At 43.0% G+C, this 17,617-nt stretch overlaps 1 protein-coding gene across 1 annotated transcript in view; it reads right to left on the reverse strand.

Annotated features, from left to right (window-relative positions):
* KCNAB1 (potassium voltage-gated channel subfamily A regulatory beta subunit 1) overlaps positions 1 to 17,617 on the reverse strand; it is an 822,927-nt gene that overhangs the window by 284,641 nt on the left and 520,669 nt on the right. Inside the window, exons 4-5 of the mRNA XM_085634769.1 lie at positions 13,559 to 13,638; positions 8,667 to 8,711 (exon numbers count right to left, since the gene is read on the reverse strand). Coding sequence (XP_085490895.1) covers positions 8,667 to 8,711; positions 13,559 to 13,638 — 125 coding nt within the window. The remainder of the gene's footprint in view (positions 1 to 8,666; positions 8,712 to 13,558; positions 13,639 to 17,617) is intronic.

Consider the following 17,617-nt stretch of genomic DNA (forward strand, 5'->3'; position numbering starts at 1 on the left):
CAAATTTGTGGCATGATCTTGTTAAGACGGGATGCAAATATTTTAGAATATAACTTTGTGTCACTATTTAATAATGTGATGGGTCTATAAGAACCCAGGTTCAAAGGATCCTTCCCCTTTTTAACAAAAATAATGATATTAGCGGCCCCCCAAGATGCTGGTGGTGCTGCCCCATTCCTAACTTCCTTAAATAGACCCAGTACCTCAGGCCCCACATCGCTAAAAAAAATCTTGTAAAATTCTAGTGGTAAGCCATCCGTGCCAGTAGCCTTGCCTGATGGAAGGTCTTGTACAGCTAAATAAAGCTCCTCCTGCGAAATTTCTATACCCAGCTTCCTCCTGAGATATTTTTATTTTAGGTAAGAATTCATTTTCATATGACCTCTCTGTTTCCTCTAATATATCAGCAGCAGTGTATAACTCTTCGTAATACTTTTTAAAGGCTTCCTTAATTTCTATGGGGTCCGTGACTACATCTCCCTGAACATTCCTGATCCGTTTAATATGACCCATAGCTATTTGTTGCCTCGCCTTAACTGCTAATATTCGACCAACTGTCTCACTGTACTCATAACATTGTTGCTTTTTCACCAGATACTTCCCAGCTGTTTTATCCAAATAAAAATCATTCAGAGAAGCTTTGGTCACCATTATCAAATCAGTGACCATTGTGAGATCCCCACCTTTATTAACGGTCTCAATCAATTCCGTCTCTAAAAGAGCAATTTTCTGATAATAATCTTTAACTTGTTCTGAACTCTTTCTCTGCTTAATCAAACTATATTGCAAAGTCTCTCCTCTCACAGAGGCTTTAAAGGCATCCCAGATTATTCCCGGGGCTGCACTATCTTTATTAAAATTAAAAAATTCAACAATCCATTGTTTCATATGACTCACATAATCGTGGTCAGTGAGTAATGCTCTCTCAAAGGTCCACTTATTCTGTCCTACTCTCACTCCTGACACGGGAAATTCAAAAAACAAAGGATTATGATCTGACATTATCCTTGGAAATATTTCAATCCTAGCATCCTTCATGAGAGAGGGAGACACCAAAAAATAGTCCAGTCTAGCAAATTTAAGATGAGGCGCAGAGAAGTAAGTATATCCAAACTCTGAATTTCTCAAACTAGGCCACACATCCTCTAAGCCAATGTCTTTAATCAGATTTTTGAGTGCATTAGATGATTGAGGTTTGCGATTCCTATTTATTCCCACTGCTTGATTGGTCACATATTTTGTTCCATTAATATTAAGATCACCACAAATTATATAAGGTTCAGGCCAGGACGGAAGCTTCATAGCTAGAAAATTTTGCATCGAAGGGTCATCTAAAACAGGGGCATAGATTGAGCACAAAGTAAACAAACCAGTTCCACTTTAACTTCTATAATTATCCATCTACCTTGTTTATCCACATTTTTTCTCACTCCTGTAATATTTTTATTTTTTATCAAAATTGCCACCCCTTTAGTCCGAACATCTTGTGTTGTATAAGCCATTAGCTTAAAGCCCAGCGTATCTAATATTTTATAATCATTACAAGCTATATGAGTCTCTTGGAGACAGATCAAGTCTGCATGTAAAACTTTAATATCTTCTTGGATTCTTCTTCTCTTGGCCCCGTCATTTAGGCCACAAATATTTACAGTTGCGATACGCAGTTTAGCTATGATCATTAACACACAGCCCCCCCGAAATGATCATACAGTTCATATACAAATTATTAATCTCAATCAAAAGTGTCTGTATAAAATCATCATGAAAATTGTATATCATTTTCCCCCTTACTCACTTAGTGCCTTTCAATTTTTTTTCCAGATTACTTTCAAGTAACACAAACTTACAAAAAAAGTACATCAATTTTTTTATCTGTGGTTTGCTTTCAACACCAAAGGAAAACCCAGTGCCTCCCACCCACACTTACCCCCCCCCTCCCTTGAGCCTTACAGCCCTCCCCCTACCCCCTCCATGTCAGAGCAGCCAGACCACACCGGTCTGTATGACAGGGCGAACGCTGAGCGCCATGGGACCTCCAGCACCCCCACTTTGTTTTTTTTCTTTTCCCCCCCTTTTTTTTCCCCCTTCCCTTTCCTTTAACCAAGCATACTACTCCCTATGCTGCTCAGAGTCAACTATATTTACAAAAAAAAAAATGAAAATATTCCTCCCAAGTCTTTTTCTTCTCCCCCTGAGCTTGTACCAGATACTCTTTAGCCTGAATTTCGGACGTGAAAAATCTAACAGCCCCTTTAACAATCGTTTTTAACCTTGCTGGGGCCAACAAGAAATCTTCAAACCCAGAATCTTGAAATGGCTTGATTAACTGCCTTAAGCGCCATCTGCGCTCCACAGTTATGTGGCAGAAATCAGGATGTACGAAAAAGGAGGCCCCTTTAAACTGTCGTCTAGTCTCCGGACGGGCTTTCTCAAAGATGGCCTGTCTCAAAGAAAAGTTACCAAAAAATACCAAGATTGCCCTTGGTTGGCCAGAGTCTCTATTAGGCATGTTATGGCGAACAAAGGGGAACCTATGTACTCTCTGGATCTCGTGATCCCAATCCCAGCCGATGAGCTCTGGGAAGGACTCCTTGAAGAGACCTAACATAAACCCCCGAATACCTTCCCCCTCCATGCCTTCCTTAATCCCCAGGACTAGAAGATTATTTCTGCGCTGGCGGTTTTCTAAGTCCTCCAGTTTCCACATTACATAAGACAGTTGAGTTTCATGGGTCTTTGTTTGCTCTCTCACAGCCGCCAGATCTTTCTCAACAGCGACAGTTCTTAATTCCATAGAATCCAACCTTTCACAAATTTCGCCACATGTACGGCTTACTTTTCGGATAGCCCCTTCCAGTTTTTTTGTGCCCTGTCTTGTCTTTTTCCCATCTGCTCTAGCCTCTGCCTGATGATCTTTAATAGTCTCCAAAATGAGGCTTGCTATCGATTTATCCATTGTTATAGGTTCCCCTAGCTGTTCAGAAAAAGGAGGAATGCCACCCAAGCTTGAAGCTTGTTCAAGAGGGCCGATCATACCAGTGTCTGAGTAATCCCATTTTAGGCCAGAAGCACCATTCTTTTTCTTTTTTTGAGTCTCCTTAGGGCCCTTAACCCCTTTTGTAGACCTCCGTAAGTTTTTATGGCGCTTCCGAGTTGTTTCGGGTGCTTCAACTGTACTAGACCCTGAGGTAGTGTCGATATGATCTGAATCGCTGAATGCTACCTCTGATTCAGAGGTCCTTGATCGGGATTTCTCCGTCAAAGAATAGAATTTATCCGGGCCATCTGAAGTAGCCTCAGAAATAGTATCCATTACAGTTGGCTTGTCAGGCATGATACCAGCGCCCAAATCCTCATGTGAAATGCCTCCAACCCTGTAACCTAGAGCATGGGGGTCTTCTACCACAACAGGTAGAGGTACCTGTATTAAAGCTGGAGTGTTAGATCCTACATCCTGAATCTCCGGCCTCTGATCACGGGGTGTATCTTTACTAAGATAATTAGCGGCCAGTGACTCTCGTGGCCCTGCCGCAGCAGAAGAATGATCAATACCCAATGTGCTATTATCTGGGTCCAGATTAGGTAGCAGATTGACCAAGTTCTACTCTGTGATTATCGCTCCATCTCGGGTGCTGTTGGTGTATTATTTATAGTATTACTTTCCTGTGTCCCCTTTCCTTCTTCTACAACCATTGGTATGCCACCTTTTTTGCCAGCTCATTGATTTCTATCATGAGGCGCCCTCCGCTTAGCCCCCAAGTCTTGTTTTTTAGTAATTCGATTCTCCAGGGGCTTACCTACTGGTGTTTCCATGTTTGCAGGGGACATCAGAGCCGGATTAATCCCAGCAGACTCTTTTTGCTCACGCGGTTGCTGCATCGATTTTGGAGGCATTATACAAAAGATTGTGCCTGAAAACCAGCTTTTGAAAGCTCTCTGTGCTGTCTTGATATTTTTGCTACTTGCCGCCAACAGGAGCTCAGCCCAGCCTCTAACGGAACAGCGCAGGGATCCCGCCGCCTGTATGGGCGTGTCCTCTGACGCTCCGCGTCTCGATGCTCTCGTCTCCGTCTCCGTGTAGCAGCCGGCCCCCAGAGACTCCGCAGCTGGAATGGAGACCGCGGTGCTACCAATAGTCTTGCCCGGAGTCAGCAGCATTAGGTAAGTTCATCTGGTCCATAGGGAGGTTCTCCGTTTCTCAGCCAGTGTGGGAGGGTAAGACAGAGGCTCCACAGCGAAGTTTTACACCGCCGCCATCTTGCTCCCGGTCGGGTCACTCAGTTTACTCCTTTTGTTGTTACTGATACAAAGGTATGCATATTTGTGTGTTTTCACTAAAGACAAACTAGTCAAAGAAATAAGCTCTAATGTCAGATTCCTCTTCTTCCCAATCCATTTTCCAGTTTAAAAAAAAATAGAAAACAGAAATAATCCCAGGTTTTTGACCAAAAGTGACATGGCCTGGTACCCCCAGCCTTACCTAAATTGCATAGTCAAACCTATAAAACTAACCATTATCCACACTGTATTGCAGAATACCTATTAACTGGCATATTACTCCTAAAATTAATGTAGATGTTGGCTTAAAAATTTTTTTAAAAAATGTTACCCTGTTATTTGAGCTCATTGGTTATGGGACAAATGTACACCACAATGTATAATGCACAAATATGGATACCGTATGTCTGTCTAACTTATTGTTTTCTGTGCATAATCATATTGCTAGGATTATACATGTAAAAGTTCTATCTAACTAACCGACTATGGGCTAATAAAAGTAAACAGATACTCAACTGATTTACTGTCCTTTCCATCTATTTTTAGTCAGTATTCCATGCGAGCAATCCCTTTTGTTTATAAAAGTGTGTATGTTGTCTAACCTCCTGTGTGATAGAACTCAAGTCCTTCCCTCCTATTCAGGAGAAGTGATCACCTTAATATAATTCTACAGAAAGGCAGAGTAAAATGAGAGCAACCAGTATTCCTTAATCCAGTGGTTCCCAAACCTTTTCGACCCGCGGCTCCCTTGGCCCATTGGCCATTGCCCGTGGCTCCCCTCTTTTACTTTGTTTGGAAGGTGGGGGGGATGTAAGCCCAGCCTTGGGAGTACCTGCATTTTCTCCCTGAAATAATTGGGCTGAAGCTGATGAAGGTATTATAATCCTATACAAATCTCAAAGAGGTCAGCACTAGAGCAGTGGTGTAACGAAACTTGAGGGGGCGCCCATGCAAAGTACACGGATGGGGCCCCCCTCCGGAGTCAGCCAGGAGCTCTCTGGCCAGTGTACTGTGCTGAGGGGACCCCATGGAGCTCAAGTCCTCCCCCGCACTGCAGGGTGTTGCGGGGTCTTATGTTACGCCACTGTACAAGAGAAACCTTGGTCCCATGATGAGGGCAAAATATGCCCTGTTCTTTAACTATTAAGCACTCTGTGGCCTGGTGACAATCTATTCCCAGTCCCATTGCTGTTGTGTTGCCCGAAAGTTACCCAGAAAGGCTGAAGAGAAAGGCATGTATAACTGCTCCCTCTCAATAACTTGTATATTTACAAACAGAACAGAGAGATGAAAAAAGAGAGAGCTATAAGAAAGGTGACTCACATTGGAGGAAGATTTTGTTTCAGCGTATAATGACTAGAGCAAGCAGCCGAGTATACATTGTCCAAATACGATAAACGAAATGTTCTATTTTAATTCAAATAAAGAATTGTTATTGATATTTGAATTTATTTTAAGGGTTTAATATACGTATAATGAATAGTTAAAATAGATCAAGTATTCAATTGATTACACATTTACAGACAAGTAGGCATAATATAAAAAATCCAGACATGCAGGAAAGATAATGTGTGTTTTCATATAGGCTTACTGAAATGGAATACATGTTGGCATAGCTATGGAAGCTAAACTGATAATAACAGTAAACAAAGTAAATCATTATCCACGGTTTTGCTTTGAACAATTTAGTTTTTGGCATATGATTCTAAAGAAGTTCCTCTTGCTTGCATAGCTGTGAATTACTGAGTTTGGTTCCATGCAAAGTCCCTCAGAGGCCAATGTGGTTGATTCTGACAATTCTGGAGCACCATTATACCTGCCAGCTTGCTTAGCTACCATAACAGCAAAATGTGAGCCAACAGAAAATTGTGAGCCACTTCTATATACACTGAAACACTGTTAAAGTGATGGTTTGATTCACTTTCAATACCGTAAACCCCCTGAAATCCTTCAGTTATAGCACACCACTATACACAAAATGTGTGGCCATCAGATGTTACTGGTGATGTTATATGCGCTGTTGTCAGTGATGTTGTTTTTAAAGGGCAAAGGAAACCTTGAGATCCATCGGGATCTGGGGTAATATGTACTTTCCAAAGAACAATAGTCCCTATGGTAGCAGTAATATCTGCACTCTTACCATGAAAAAATACATATGACCAAACAATGTTTAACAAACCACAATATTAAAAAAAACATTGTATGTAAAATAAATGACAGCTGAGGTAAGAAAAATGGGTTCAGGGGCAGCTAGGGCACGAAACATGTTGACCTTTCACACCACTTCAGCCCTTTAGGAACATTGCTCCAACACAAGGGTACCTTCACCATTTTTAACCAGGCAAGAGCTACCTAATTAATAAAATTCACTAGAATAGGACCGCTCTGAACCTTTTTAACCCACTATACCCGTGCACTACTCAGACCTCACACCCATACGCACCCAACGGCTTCTTCAAAAGATCCCCGATAAAGAGCCCCAGTTTCGGGAGCCCATCGGACATTGCAGCGCCAGCCCGACGAGGGGCAAATGCCCAAATGATGAAGCATGACATCCTTTGGGGTGTGTGAGGGCATTACGAAGAAAGACCTGCCTGTCCCAGGTTCTGTCCCCCAGGAACTGCTCACCTTTTTGTTATTGATCTCCCTTGGGAGCCAGTGAGCAGGACCTTATAAACTTGGTTCCCGTCCCTCCTTTGTTGATAAATAGAGGAAAGGATCACATTAAAATTTACATCAGACAAACTGATAAATGGGGTTTTTAGTTAATGAGGACAATAAAGTCAAGGTTGGGATGGGATCAGGGAAATTATACATCCGGGGTTATGATTGGTTTATGGTGATGGTATTCACAAAACTAGTCAAGGTCTGCGTTAGTGGTGAGTTAAAGTTAGAATCAGATTTGGGTTTATGTTAGTCAGTTAAATAGTAAGCAATAAACTTTGGTTGATATCAAGTTAGAAAGGAGATTGTGGAGAAGTGTAGCTCACTGGTTAGAGGAGGCATACCCTGAAGCAGAGATCAGGCCCGGGACCTGGGTTCGATTCCCGACGCGGCAGGGTCCAGAACCCAATTGTCCACAGACTCGATAATTCTCGTTTCGGTGCCCACTCTAAGCACGAGTTCACACTATGCAGCTCTGGGCAACAAGCCTGCTTAATCTCCACAACGGCCCCCCGCGGCGGGATGCCTGGCTTTCACCTTGGGGATGCCCAGTACGGGTTATCTTACAGGGAAAAACCAGGACGGGTTCCCAATGCAAGCGCCAAGATGCCCGTAGGGTGATAGTTGCGCTCTATAAGTACTCCAATCAATCAATCAATCATTTAGGCTAAGATCAACAGTTAATATTAAGATCAGGTATTGGATAAGCTTACCTTTGAAGATATTTCTAATAGCTTTATTACTCAAGGCAGAGGTTTACTTAAACACCAGTGCCACTTTTGTTGACATTTTTTCAAAAGGAAATCTGAGTTTGTTCATTACATTGGTTATTGATTATAATCACCCTGCATGGAATGTTTTGACAAGTTCTACCAATAGAAAGGCTTAGGATGATGGTATTTACGGCTGCTGAATGAATATGGAGGGGCCATAGTTTACCTCCATTTAAGTGCTGATATTAGAGGGGAAGCAAATGGTAATTGCCTTATAGCCCACACAGCTTCAAGCATGAACCTCTGTTATTTGCTCTTTCCCGTCAACAGGCACCCTGTGCCCACAAGTTCACAAGCAGCCAATCAACAGAAGTGTATGACCTCAGAATTGCATTTTCATCACTGTTAGTGCATACAGCACACAACACAAATGCTTCATACAGCTTTTAACATGATACCACAGAAAGTAGAAAACAAGAAAAAATTGCCTTTTTTCTCGGCATGTGTGATCTTTTTTTTAAAAACTGTGAAATTCGTAAATTTCACATTGTTTGAGATTGTGGAATTCATGGAATTTGGCATATGCAAAGTTTCAAATAATATTTTGCCATGGGGACTGATTCAGTTATAAAATGTCTAAAGGAAGGTCTCTTTTAATTATCGATTAATGTCTGGAAGCCAAATGGATCTCAGCTTCTCTCTCCCCCTCTTGATCAAAAACTAAATGTCTCACATGCCATGCCTTCTTCTCAAGCAGGTCCCCTTTACTGAATCACACAGGACTCATGAATTGAGTTTCCCTCATATCTGATTTTCATGTGAGATCATTTGAAGTTGTTTTCTCTGAAATTCAGATAATAGTTTACATAATTTCTGAATAATGTTGTGAAATGTTACTACAAATATCCATCATTTCACCCATCCCCACATTTCCCCTTTCACTGTGTGCTGCAGAAGCAATGAAATACGAAATACACCTGAAAACAACATGCATTACATGTCATGCATTACCTCCATCCTTTTTTCTTGATGATGTTTCCAAGTATCACCTCAGCCCTGGAAAAGAAAACTAACATCAGTATCAACATGCCTTATAGATGGAGTTATTTACGGGGAATCTCACCAGCATATATTGAAAATCTTACAAGATCTTTCACTCATTGTCTTTGCTTCAAAAGCTCTATTATGGCTTCCCCACACTGTCCTTACAGCTTTCTGAAAGTGAAACCAATGTTGCCTGTTATTGAATGCTCATGCTGGAATATACAGATGTCCAGCAATAAAGTTAATTATTTCACTGAGCAGAATCAATCAGCGTCATAATGATTAGGTCCTAAGTGATAACATTGCCTTTTCTTGAAATGTCTTATTGCCTTTGCTGACAGTGTACCAGCTTAAGTATGCAAATCATCGATCCATTGCTGATACTGAAGAATTTATAAAGCACGACAAATACCCTATGGTGTCTAGGCACGGCCCTTAGCATATAAAGATCGGACTGGACTAAGTATGAGAATTAAGCCTTAAAAAGCCATGTTTTTATTCCCTTTCTAACTTTTAACAGGCTAGACTCTTTTTTAAGTGAGGTTGGCAAAGAGTCCACAGTTTAGGTAGTATAGTAGTGAAGCTCATGCCACCCCACCTAGCCCTAATAACTCTAGGAACAGTTAGGTTTCCAAGTTCGGCTGACCTTGCCGGAATATATGGCTTAAGAAAATTTGCCAGCTGTGTTGGCCCCAAGTTGTTAAGTGATTTAAAGGCAATGCAAAGTGATTTAAACTGGATGCGTCTGGCTACTGACAACCAGTTCAGATGGAATAAAGCTGTGGAGGCAGAGTCGGATTTAGAGTTTCCTAGAAGTACTCTTGCTGCTGCATTTGCTCAGTTCAGCTATCCCAATTCTGCACCTGAGGAGAAAGGCAGCTACAACTCAGCTAACAACAGATGTATATCATTTTGTACACTACTTTTAAACACTTAAGCCTGATATGGAAAATGTAGCCTCATATGCATATCCATGGATAGACTGCTCTATGAATGATGCCCATACCCTCCCTCACACAGTCACCAGCTTAGCTGTACAACTGAAATCCGTGTTTCACGTTGCATGTTTCACACCATAGCACATATCCCTCAGGCCAAATTAATTTATATTTTTCTGAGCAGTCAATGAAGTGTCAGGGCTTTTAAAAAATGTTTCTCTGAGTTTTTGAATCAACAAAGTTTTAACTATAAGCATTGCAGGAAGAACTAACAATAGATGTAGCAACAACTTTTTGTATCAGAGTTATACAGAAACGCAAGAAGAGGACGCAACGCCGTAAGGGAAAATCTGGGGGAAAAAGAAGAAATGAATAGGAAAAATGAAAATTACAATCAAGAACAACAAAAGCAGGTAATAAGTCAAAATGTGATAATGTTAAATACTGCTTCTCACAACATGCAAGAATAATCAGAAATTGATAGGTACAGATACATGGAACTGTTGAGTACCCAATCGTAATCACACCTCATTTACTGATCAATAGACATGGAACAAAGGAATTAGGAACCAATTGACCCTGGGATCAACAGACATGGAACAAAGGAATCCGGAACAAATTGTCCCTGAGATCAATAGACATGGAACAAAGGAATCAGGAACAAATTGTCCCTGGGATCAATAGACATGGAACAAAAGAATCAGGAACAAATTGTCCCTGGGATCAATAGACATGGAACAAAGGGATCAGGAAAACATTGTCCCTGGGATCAATAGACATGGAACAAAGGGGTCAGGAACAAATTGTCCCTAAGACAAAACCAGTCGTATGACTTATTATCGGGTGACAGGTACAGTACTGTGAGTTCAATTGGCGAAAAACCAATGAAGGAGGCTTACTTCCATTTTCCTTCTAGGCAAGAGTAACATTATTGTATCCCCTTGTGTCATGGATATACGGCCATCTTGCTGTCTTTATTGGCAAGCTATCCCATTACCCTCCACCTCAGCCGCCTTGCAGAACTCTCTGTTCCGTGCCTCATAAGAGGGAGGGTCCAGAGACTTCTGATTCTGGGCGATAGGCTTCTGACCCAAAATCAAAGCCAGATTGAATATCCTAGTTTGAGATTTTCGTTGGTTAGGATGTGGCACTATGCCCAACAGGAGCAGGCTGGTGTATAGGTGACCTTAGTGCAATTTATCTTAATAATAGTCGATCTTATGTGGTCCCTAAATGACTTTAACATACTACATTCCTAAAACATATGTTGAGCATTCACTCCAGGTGAAAGGCATCTAGAACGTATTATCAGTGATCACAGGAATATTTTATATAAAGGTACAGGTGTTATATATGCACAATGAGTGAGGCTATGTTGAATAACTTTAAAACAAGTATTTCTGGATGCTAGCTTTGGGTAAGCCAGAGCCTGGGTCCATTGCTGATCCTATACAGTAGTGTGAAGGGCATGTTCCCACTTCCCATGACACCCTTAAACCAGTGAAGTCCAAGTGGTCATCTGCATAAGTGCAGCATAAGCCTGGTAATCACTTTCTTTGAGTTGCCAATATCCGACAAGAAAGGTAAAACCTGCTGTTTTATTGGGGGATCTGGGTGAGGAGGACTAAGGTATCTGAGAACATTAATCACACCCAGAAAGCGTGTGAACTGCCAAATGGGAATTGAGCAATTCTTTTGCAAAAGTTTGTTAGCTATCATCTGTAAATAAATTGCCGAAGTAGGGCCACACCGCCACTCACCAGGAACGCCTGTTGTAAGCAAATGCCCAGTTCCAAAGCCCAGGTTGGTGCCAGAGCAGTAGATTAGAAGTAAAGGCAGTTTGGGAGGCAGTTTTTTGGAACACTCAGATCTAACTATAATTTTACTCTATCAAAAGGGGATCATTTCTCATCCTACGTCTTGAGGTGGCAAATACCACAGATAGAAGAGGCCTGCTCCAGAAGTAGTTGGTTTACATCGGAACTTGTTCTGACACCAGTGTGCCACCTATTGTAACTAATGCAAAAAAAACAAATGATGGACCGAATGCAGAACAATTCATACATTCACCCAAGTACAGAGATCTGGGCCTAAATCCATCTTTTTTTGCTCCCCATGCCATTCAAGTTTGAACCCAGCCATATGCAAATCAGTCTTAACCCTGCGCCAAATGGGAAGGGTATGCCTAGACGTGGGTCCCGTGCTCACTGCGCCACTGGATTCAAGCTAGACTGGTTGATGAGGGGTGATGTCCTGAAACCGGTCCCAGGATGCTTGTTTCCGGTCCAGGGAGGACCTGGCTTGGCTGTTCGGGCTGGACTGTTCCCATGAGGCACACTGTCAAGACTGATTTGCATATGGCTGGGATCCAAACTGTGGTGGCGTGGTGAGCAAAAGAGCGATGGATTAAACCCAGATCCTTGTGACTAAGGGTGAATGTTTGCATTGTTCATCATTCTGTCCATCATTTGTTCCTTTTACCAATTGTAACTAAGCACCTAAGAAAACACTTTTTCCAAGAGACACAAGGGGCTTGTAAATACGCCCCTATATTTCTTCACAAAAGGCTGTGTCTACTACCAGGCAGGACAAAGCAAACTCTGTTACTTTTCCATGCAGGTAACTTGATAAACGCGATGCAGAAACAGGCAATATTCAAAGGGCTGCAGATGCTTCTCAGAAGGCAGCTAAGTGCACCCCCCCAACCTTCTTGCGCTGGAACTCAAACTGCTTCTACCAGGAACAGCACACAGTGCCAGTGCTAAACTTCTGGTGTGATTGCTGGCAACTTAACCCGTTCCGTGCTTGTGTCGGCCAACGCAAGCACTACCTCGCTGGTGCTGCGCATGTCCGTTGGCCGACGCAGCCCCGCCCACTCATTAATTCTCCCGCACTGCGTGAGAATTTTCGCCACGGTTAAGTGGTTAAAGTGATAGCCATATATTTGCACCAAAAGATACATGAAAAATGATTGCCTACCGAATATATTTTACATGTAAAACAGGTTTACCCATTCTCCACAATCTTTTTCCTCAGTCATGTCGTGAGCCCCTGTGACGCTTAGAAGAGTTTAGCGCGGTTTGCTGGGAGGGGCACCACTGGGACTGGGAAAGCAGGGAATCCAAATGGGGGTTAGTTGGTTCGGAGAATGTACTCGACATGCCCAAAGAATGACTTCTGTGTTGTTTGTGGCTGGAGTTAATGAGATGTTGAAATGGTCCACTGTGACCAAATCCAGTGGGCTGTTCCGCTGCCTGCAACCCAGGAGATTAGTAAAAAAAAAACTAAAAGAAACATGAAAATGAATTGCTCTAAGTAAGGGGGGGGAGCAGAGGAAGGGCTGCGCTCATATAAAACCAGGAAAGGGCTGGCTTAAAATCCAATGGGGTGCCTCATATGAGTGCCAGCGCACTCTTTTCCGCACCCCGCCCACACTATTAGCTGCAAATCAAACATGAAAGTGATGTTGGTTTGGGAGGTACAGACTGCGAGCACCACTGGCTATAAAGTTTGCAACAGCACCTGACCCATTTGTACCCCCACGGGCGAGAAGTGCACAGAGTGATCTTTGACCAGCAGGGACATGTTAAGTCAATAGTGAAGCAGAGTCCATTTCTCTATCAGAGGGCCAACAGTCTTATACTTCCAGGCAACACCAGCATAGAAGGTCAGAAGGAAGGACGAGGGGCCATCACAAACGATAACAGTGCGATGGTCAAACGAAATGTTCTCTTAGTAAATCGCTAAGGAGGGAGCTAAGCACACAAAAGAGGAACACTTAAACAAATGCACCAATAACAAGCCAGTATTTCTACATGACACAGACAACAACCAATGGCAATTGGTGGGTGTGCCAAAGCTCACAGAACAGAAATAACAGGTCTTGCAAGGCTCAACCTAAAAACTGTTTAATGTACTTACTTCCCAGCTGCATACACCTCAGCGGTATCAAACAGATTCACCCCACTGTCATACGCAATGGTCATGAGTTTTTCAGCTACCTAAAAACAAATAAATGCAGTTCAGTGTTGTGGAATTTAATGTGATCTGCATGTCACGTTACTGAAAATACATGTAATACGTGATCTGCATGTCACGTTACTGAAAATACATGTAATACTGTTAACAATATTATTGCAAAAAACTATTTGTAATACATATGATCACCAACTCTTATTGCATTTAAACAGTGGGTGTATTATAGTTCCAGATATATATTTTTATTATTAATGAATTAAAATCTTCTCAGTATATCAAATACAAAACATCAGTAAGACATGTCATTTTACAGTATTGTCAGATTATTTAGCTTATGCTTAGGGACACATTGGTATTCCCATGCTGCTAATCATACTTCTGACTGGGCAAATACTGTGCTATTGGTATTTACTGGGAGCATGTGTGTATCATAAATATAGAACCCACAAAATCGGCGGCACAGAATTTTCAGGACAATATAGTGAAAAAATCAGTTGAAAGGAAACTAAGTCTAGAGTTTCTATACCTAACTCCACATACATGTACTTGCTTGGTACATATACCTTCAGGTTTTGTTGATGTGAGCTCACCACCATGAAAAGGGCGGTGGACAGGCAACTCAGAATATGCTCACTGGTGCCACAGCGGCACCGCCAGCATATTCTTGCCCCTGACTGCCGTACGACTGCTGTGGGATCCTGGACCCCAGCGGATGCAGCGGTCCTGTGGCGGTCCGACTGCCACACTCGTAATACTATGGGCAGCCCTGCAGTTGTCGGTTGTTGGACCGCCACCGCAAGTACAGCGTTCCTATGGACCTCCGTAGTCATAATAAGGCCTTAAAAGCGCTCTATTAACTCTCTTGTTATATTCGCCATTCTCAAGCGTTAAAGATACAGGGGGACTGGGAAATCTGGGGGGCAGAGTTAAACGTGAATTAAGGTATGAGTGGGACCTCTTAATGGGGAAAAAAGGTCTCCTGTAAAGAGCACCACTTGTTTGGTGCCTGGTGGGCATAGCAGTGCCCACCCAGCAAGGGGCTAGCACGACAATAACCTATGCCATCTAGATGAGTGAGGGCCTTAGCAGCCATATAACTGGACTCCCCATGATTTAAGGGGGACTTTGATGCCACCATTTTGATTCTGAACATGGTGTAAAGGCAGAACAGCACACCTGAACTATTAATGAATATCTCACATGCTGGCCTAGAAGTGGCTCACTTTACTCCCTTGATACCCAAGAAGCAGAAACTGGACATAATAAGGAGCAACTTCTATATTCTAATTATTCCTGTTACGTCAGTTAAAGATGACCAAGACCCATACTCTCAGTGGTAAAGTTCCTACACTGTAGTGGGCTAGATTTTCCAGAAGAATAACATACAGTTCTTATTGTTATTGTTACGGAAGCAAATTTATTTTAGTTTAGCTTTGGAGCTTTTTAAAGCTCACTGTTTCCAAACCAGTTACAGGAGCTGACACTAAAGGGGTGAGGCCAAAAGGAGGGAAACAGACATGTTTTAAGAAAATGATAATGAAGAGAAATGTTTTAGAGCTCTTTGGGGAGGGTAGTCTAAAGAGCGGGTGTCTGTTTAGAGAAGGTGCTGCCTCTAAGGTGGATTTTGCAAAGCGGCAGTATACATAGGTGAACAATGTTGCAAAAGCATAGTGATTATTGGTAGAGTATCTCATCAGACTTTTGGATAGAAAAAGAGGGACTTTATCATATATGGGATGATGCACAAAGTTTTTACTGAAAAAAAAGTTGCTTAACGGAAAGCCAATGTAGTGATTTCAGAATTGGAACACAGCCATTGTAAACAATGACACTACTGACAATGTGAATGGGGAGATTGCAGAGTGCACTTTGCCTAAGTATATCTTCAAAGCAGCAACCTGCCATGGTAATGAGAAAGTAGAAAGTAGGAGATCTGGGGATGTAGGGTTGGCTTTCCGGTGACCATAAATTCTGAAAGGATGTTGTAGTAGAAAGGAAGTGTAGGAGGAGAATCATGCCTGGTCTGTTGAGCTGGAGCGCCTCATCTCCACTCCTTGCTCCAGTAGTTTTGGGATCAATGGCATAATATCAAGACAGCAAATATCAACTCACACAAGTACAAAAAATGTAATATCGATTATAAAAAAATAGAGTTCCTATACAATATATTAAAAGTACTTATATCAAACACATGACTATTGCTGACAAAAATATCGACTTTTACATATATCAATTACAAAAATATCAGAACCACAAATATCCTGACTCATAAATAAACATCTGTATTGTATTGTATTGTATGCAGTCTTGTATAGCGCGTAGTTACCCTCGGGCCTCCCAGCGCTTGATCAGCCCTACCCTGGCCAAGGACACATAAAGCACATCAAAGTGGAAACAAATACGTTTTCAGCCGTTTCCGGAAGCGGAGGGTGCCAGTTTCTGAACGCAGCTCCAGCGGTAGCGCGTTCCAAAGGGTGGCAATGTGCACTGCGAATCTTCTACCGCCCGTACGGGCCTTATACACCCTAGGGACCTTGAGTAGGGATTTCTGGCCAGAGCGCAGGATTCTGGAGGCTTTATAGGGCACCACCAGCTTAGATAAAATAGGGGGGCCATTACCCTGCAGGATTTTGTGAGCTATGCAGAGGGACTTAAACTTGACCCTCTCCCGCACAGGGAGCCAATGCAAAGTCTTCAAGGCTGGTCTAGCCGACTGCCTCCTAGGTGCATTGGTCAATAGCCTAGCCGCTGCATTTTGCACTTGTTAGAGCTTGCTCAGCGTAGCCTCCGGGGCGCCCAGGAAGATTGCATTGCAGTAATCTAGCCTTGATATAATCAGCCCCTGAATAAGTAACTTCCTTGAGGTGGGGGGGAGAGGGGGCAGGACTTTGCGAGCAGAGCGAAGGAGCCCGAAGCAGATCCCTGCCGTTTTCTTGGCCTGAGTCTTAAAAGAGAGATCCTGCTCCAGCCAGACTCCCAAGCTCTTAATCTCCTGTTTAGAGCAGGGGAGGTCCCCCAGACAGCTAGGCCAGCTGGACATAGGAAGTGGGGGGGCCTTATGCCCTAGCAGCATAATTTCAGTTTTTGAGCCGTTAAGTTTCAGCGCTGAATCGCACATCCAGGTATATACCTGGGACAGGCATTAATGCAAAACATCAGGGCTTTTCACCAATTGGGAGAGAGCCACCACCAATTGAGTATCATCGGCATAGCTGACGATTTTTATCCCAAATGGTGCCACCACATCCTCCAGGGGGGCCATATACACATTAAATAATGTGGGACTCAGATAGGAGCCCTGTGGAACCCCGCACTGGAGGGGGATCGGTGAAGACCGCGCGCTACCTTCCCAGACCTGATAGGTTCGACCCGTGAGAAAAGAACGAAGCCACTGCAACACAACACCACTCACTCCCACATTAGACAGCCGTTGGATCAACACTTGGTGGTTAACAGTGTCGAAAGGTGCACTAAGGTCCAGGAGGATCACTGCCACTGACCCACCCGAATCGAGAATGCTTCTAGCTTCGTCCACGACTGCCAAGAGGGCGGTGTCGGTGCTATGACCTGGACGGAAGGCAGTTTGAGTTTCTCGTAGCAGCCCGTTGGACTCCAGAAAGCTGGACAGTTGATAATTGACCAGCCTTTCTGCGATCTTACCAAGTCCCGGCAGCAGAGAAATGGGCCTGAAATTGGCCAAGTCCGAGGAATCCAGACTGGGCTTTTTCAGGAGAGCCTTCACAACAGCTCTTTTCCAACCCGATGGTACCACCACTTGAGTGAGGGAAAGATTGATGAGGTTCATGATCGGGGCCGCGATGACAGAAGCCACTTGTTTCAGGAACCTCATTGGAGCAGGGTCTTCTGGCGAGCCGCTCTTCATAGAGCTAAGTTCCTTTATCACTTCCGGCTCTGATATCAGGTCAAAAGAGTGAAGTAAAACGTGTGCTCCTCTTCCTTGGCTCACTGCATCAATGTTCTGTGGGGCCCGAGGTAGCAGAG

This window comes from Triturus cristatus, chromosome 11 (genome assembly GCF_964204655.1).
Source record: "Triturus cristatus chromosome 11, aTriCri1.1, whole genome shotgun sequence".
Taxonomy (NCBI): Eukaryota; Metazoa; Chordata; class Amphibia; order Caudata; family Salamandridae; genus Triturus; species Triturus cristatus.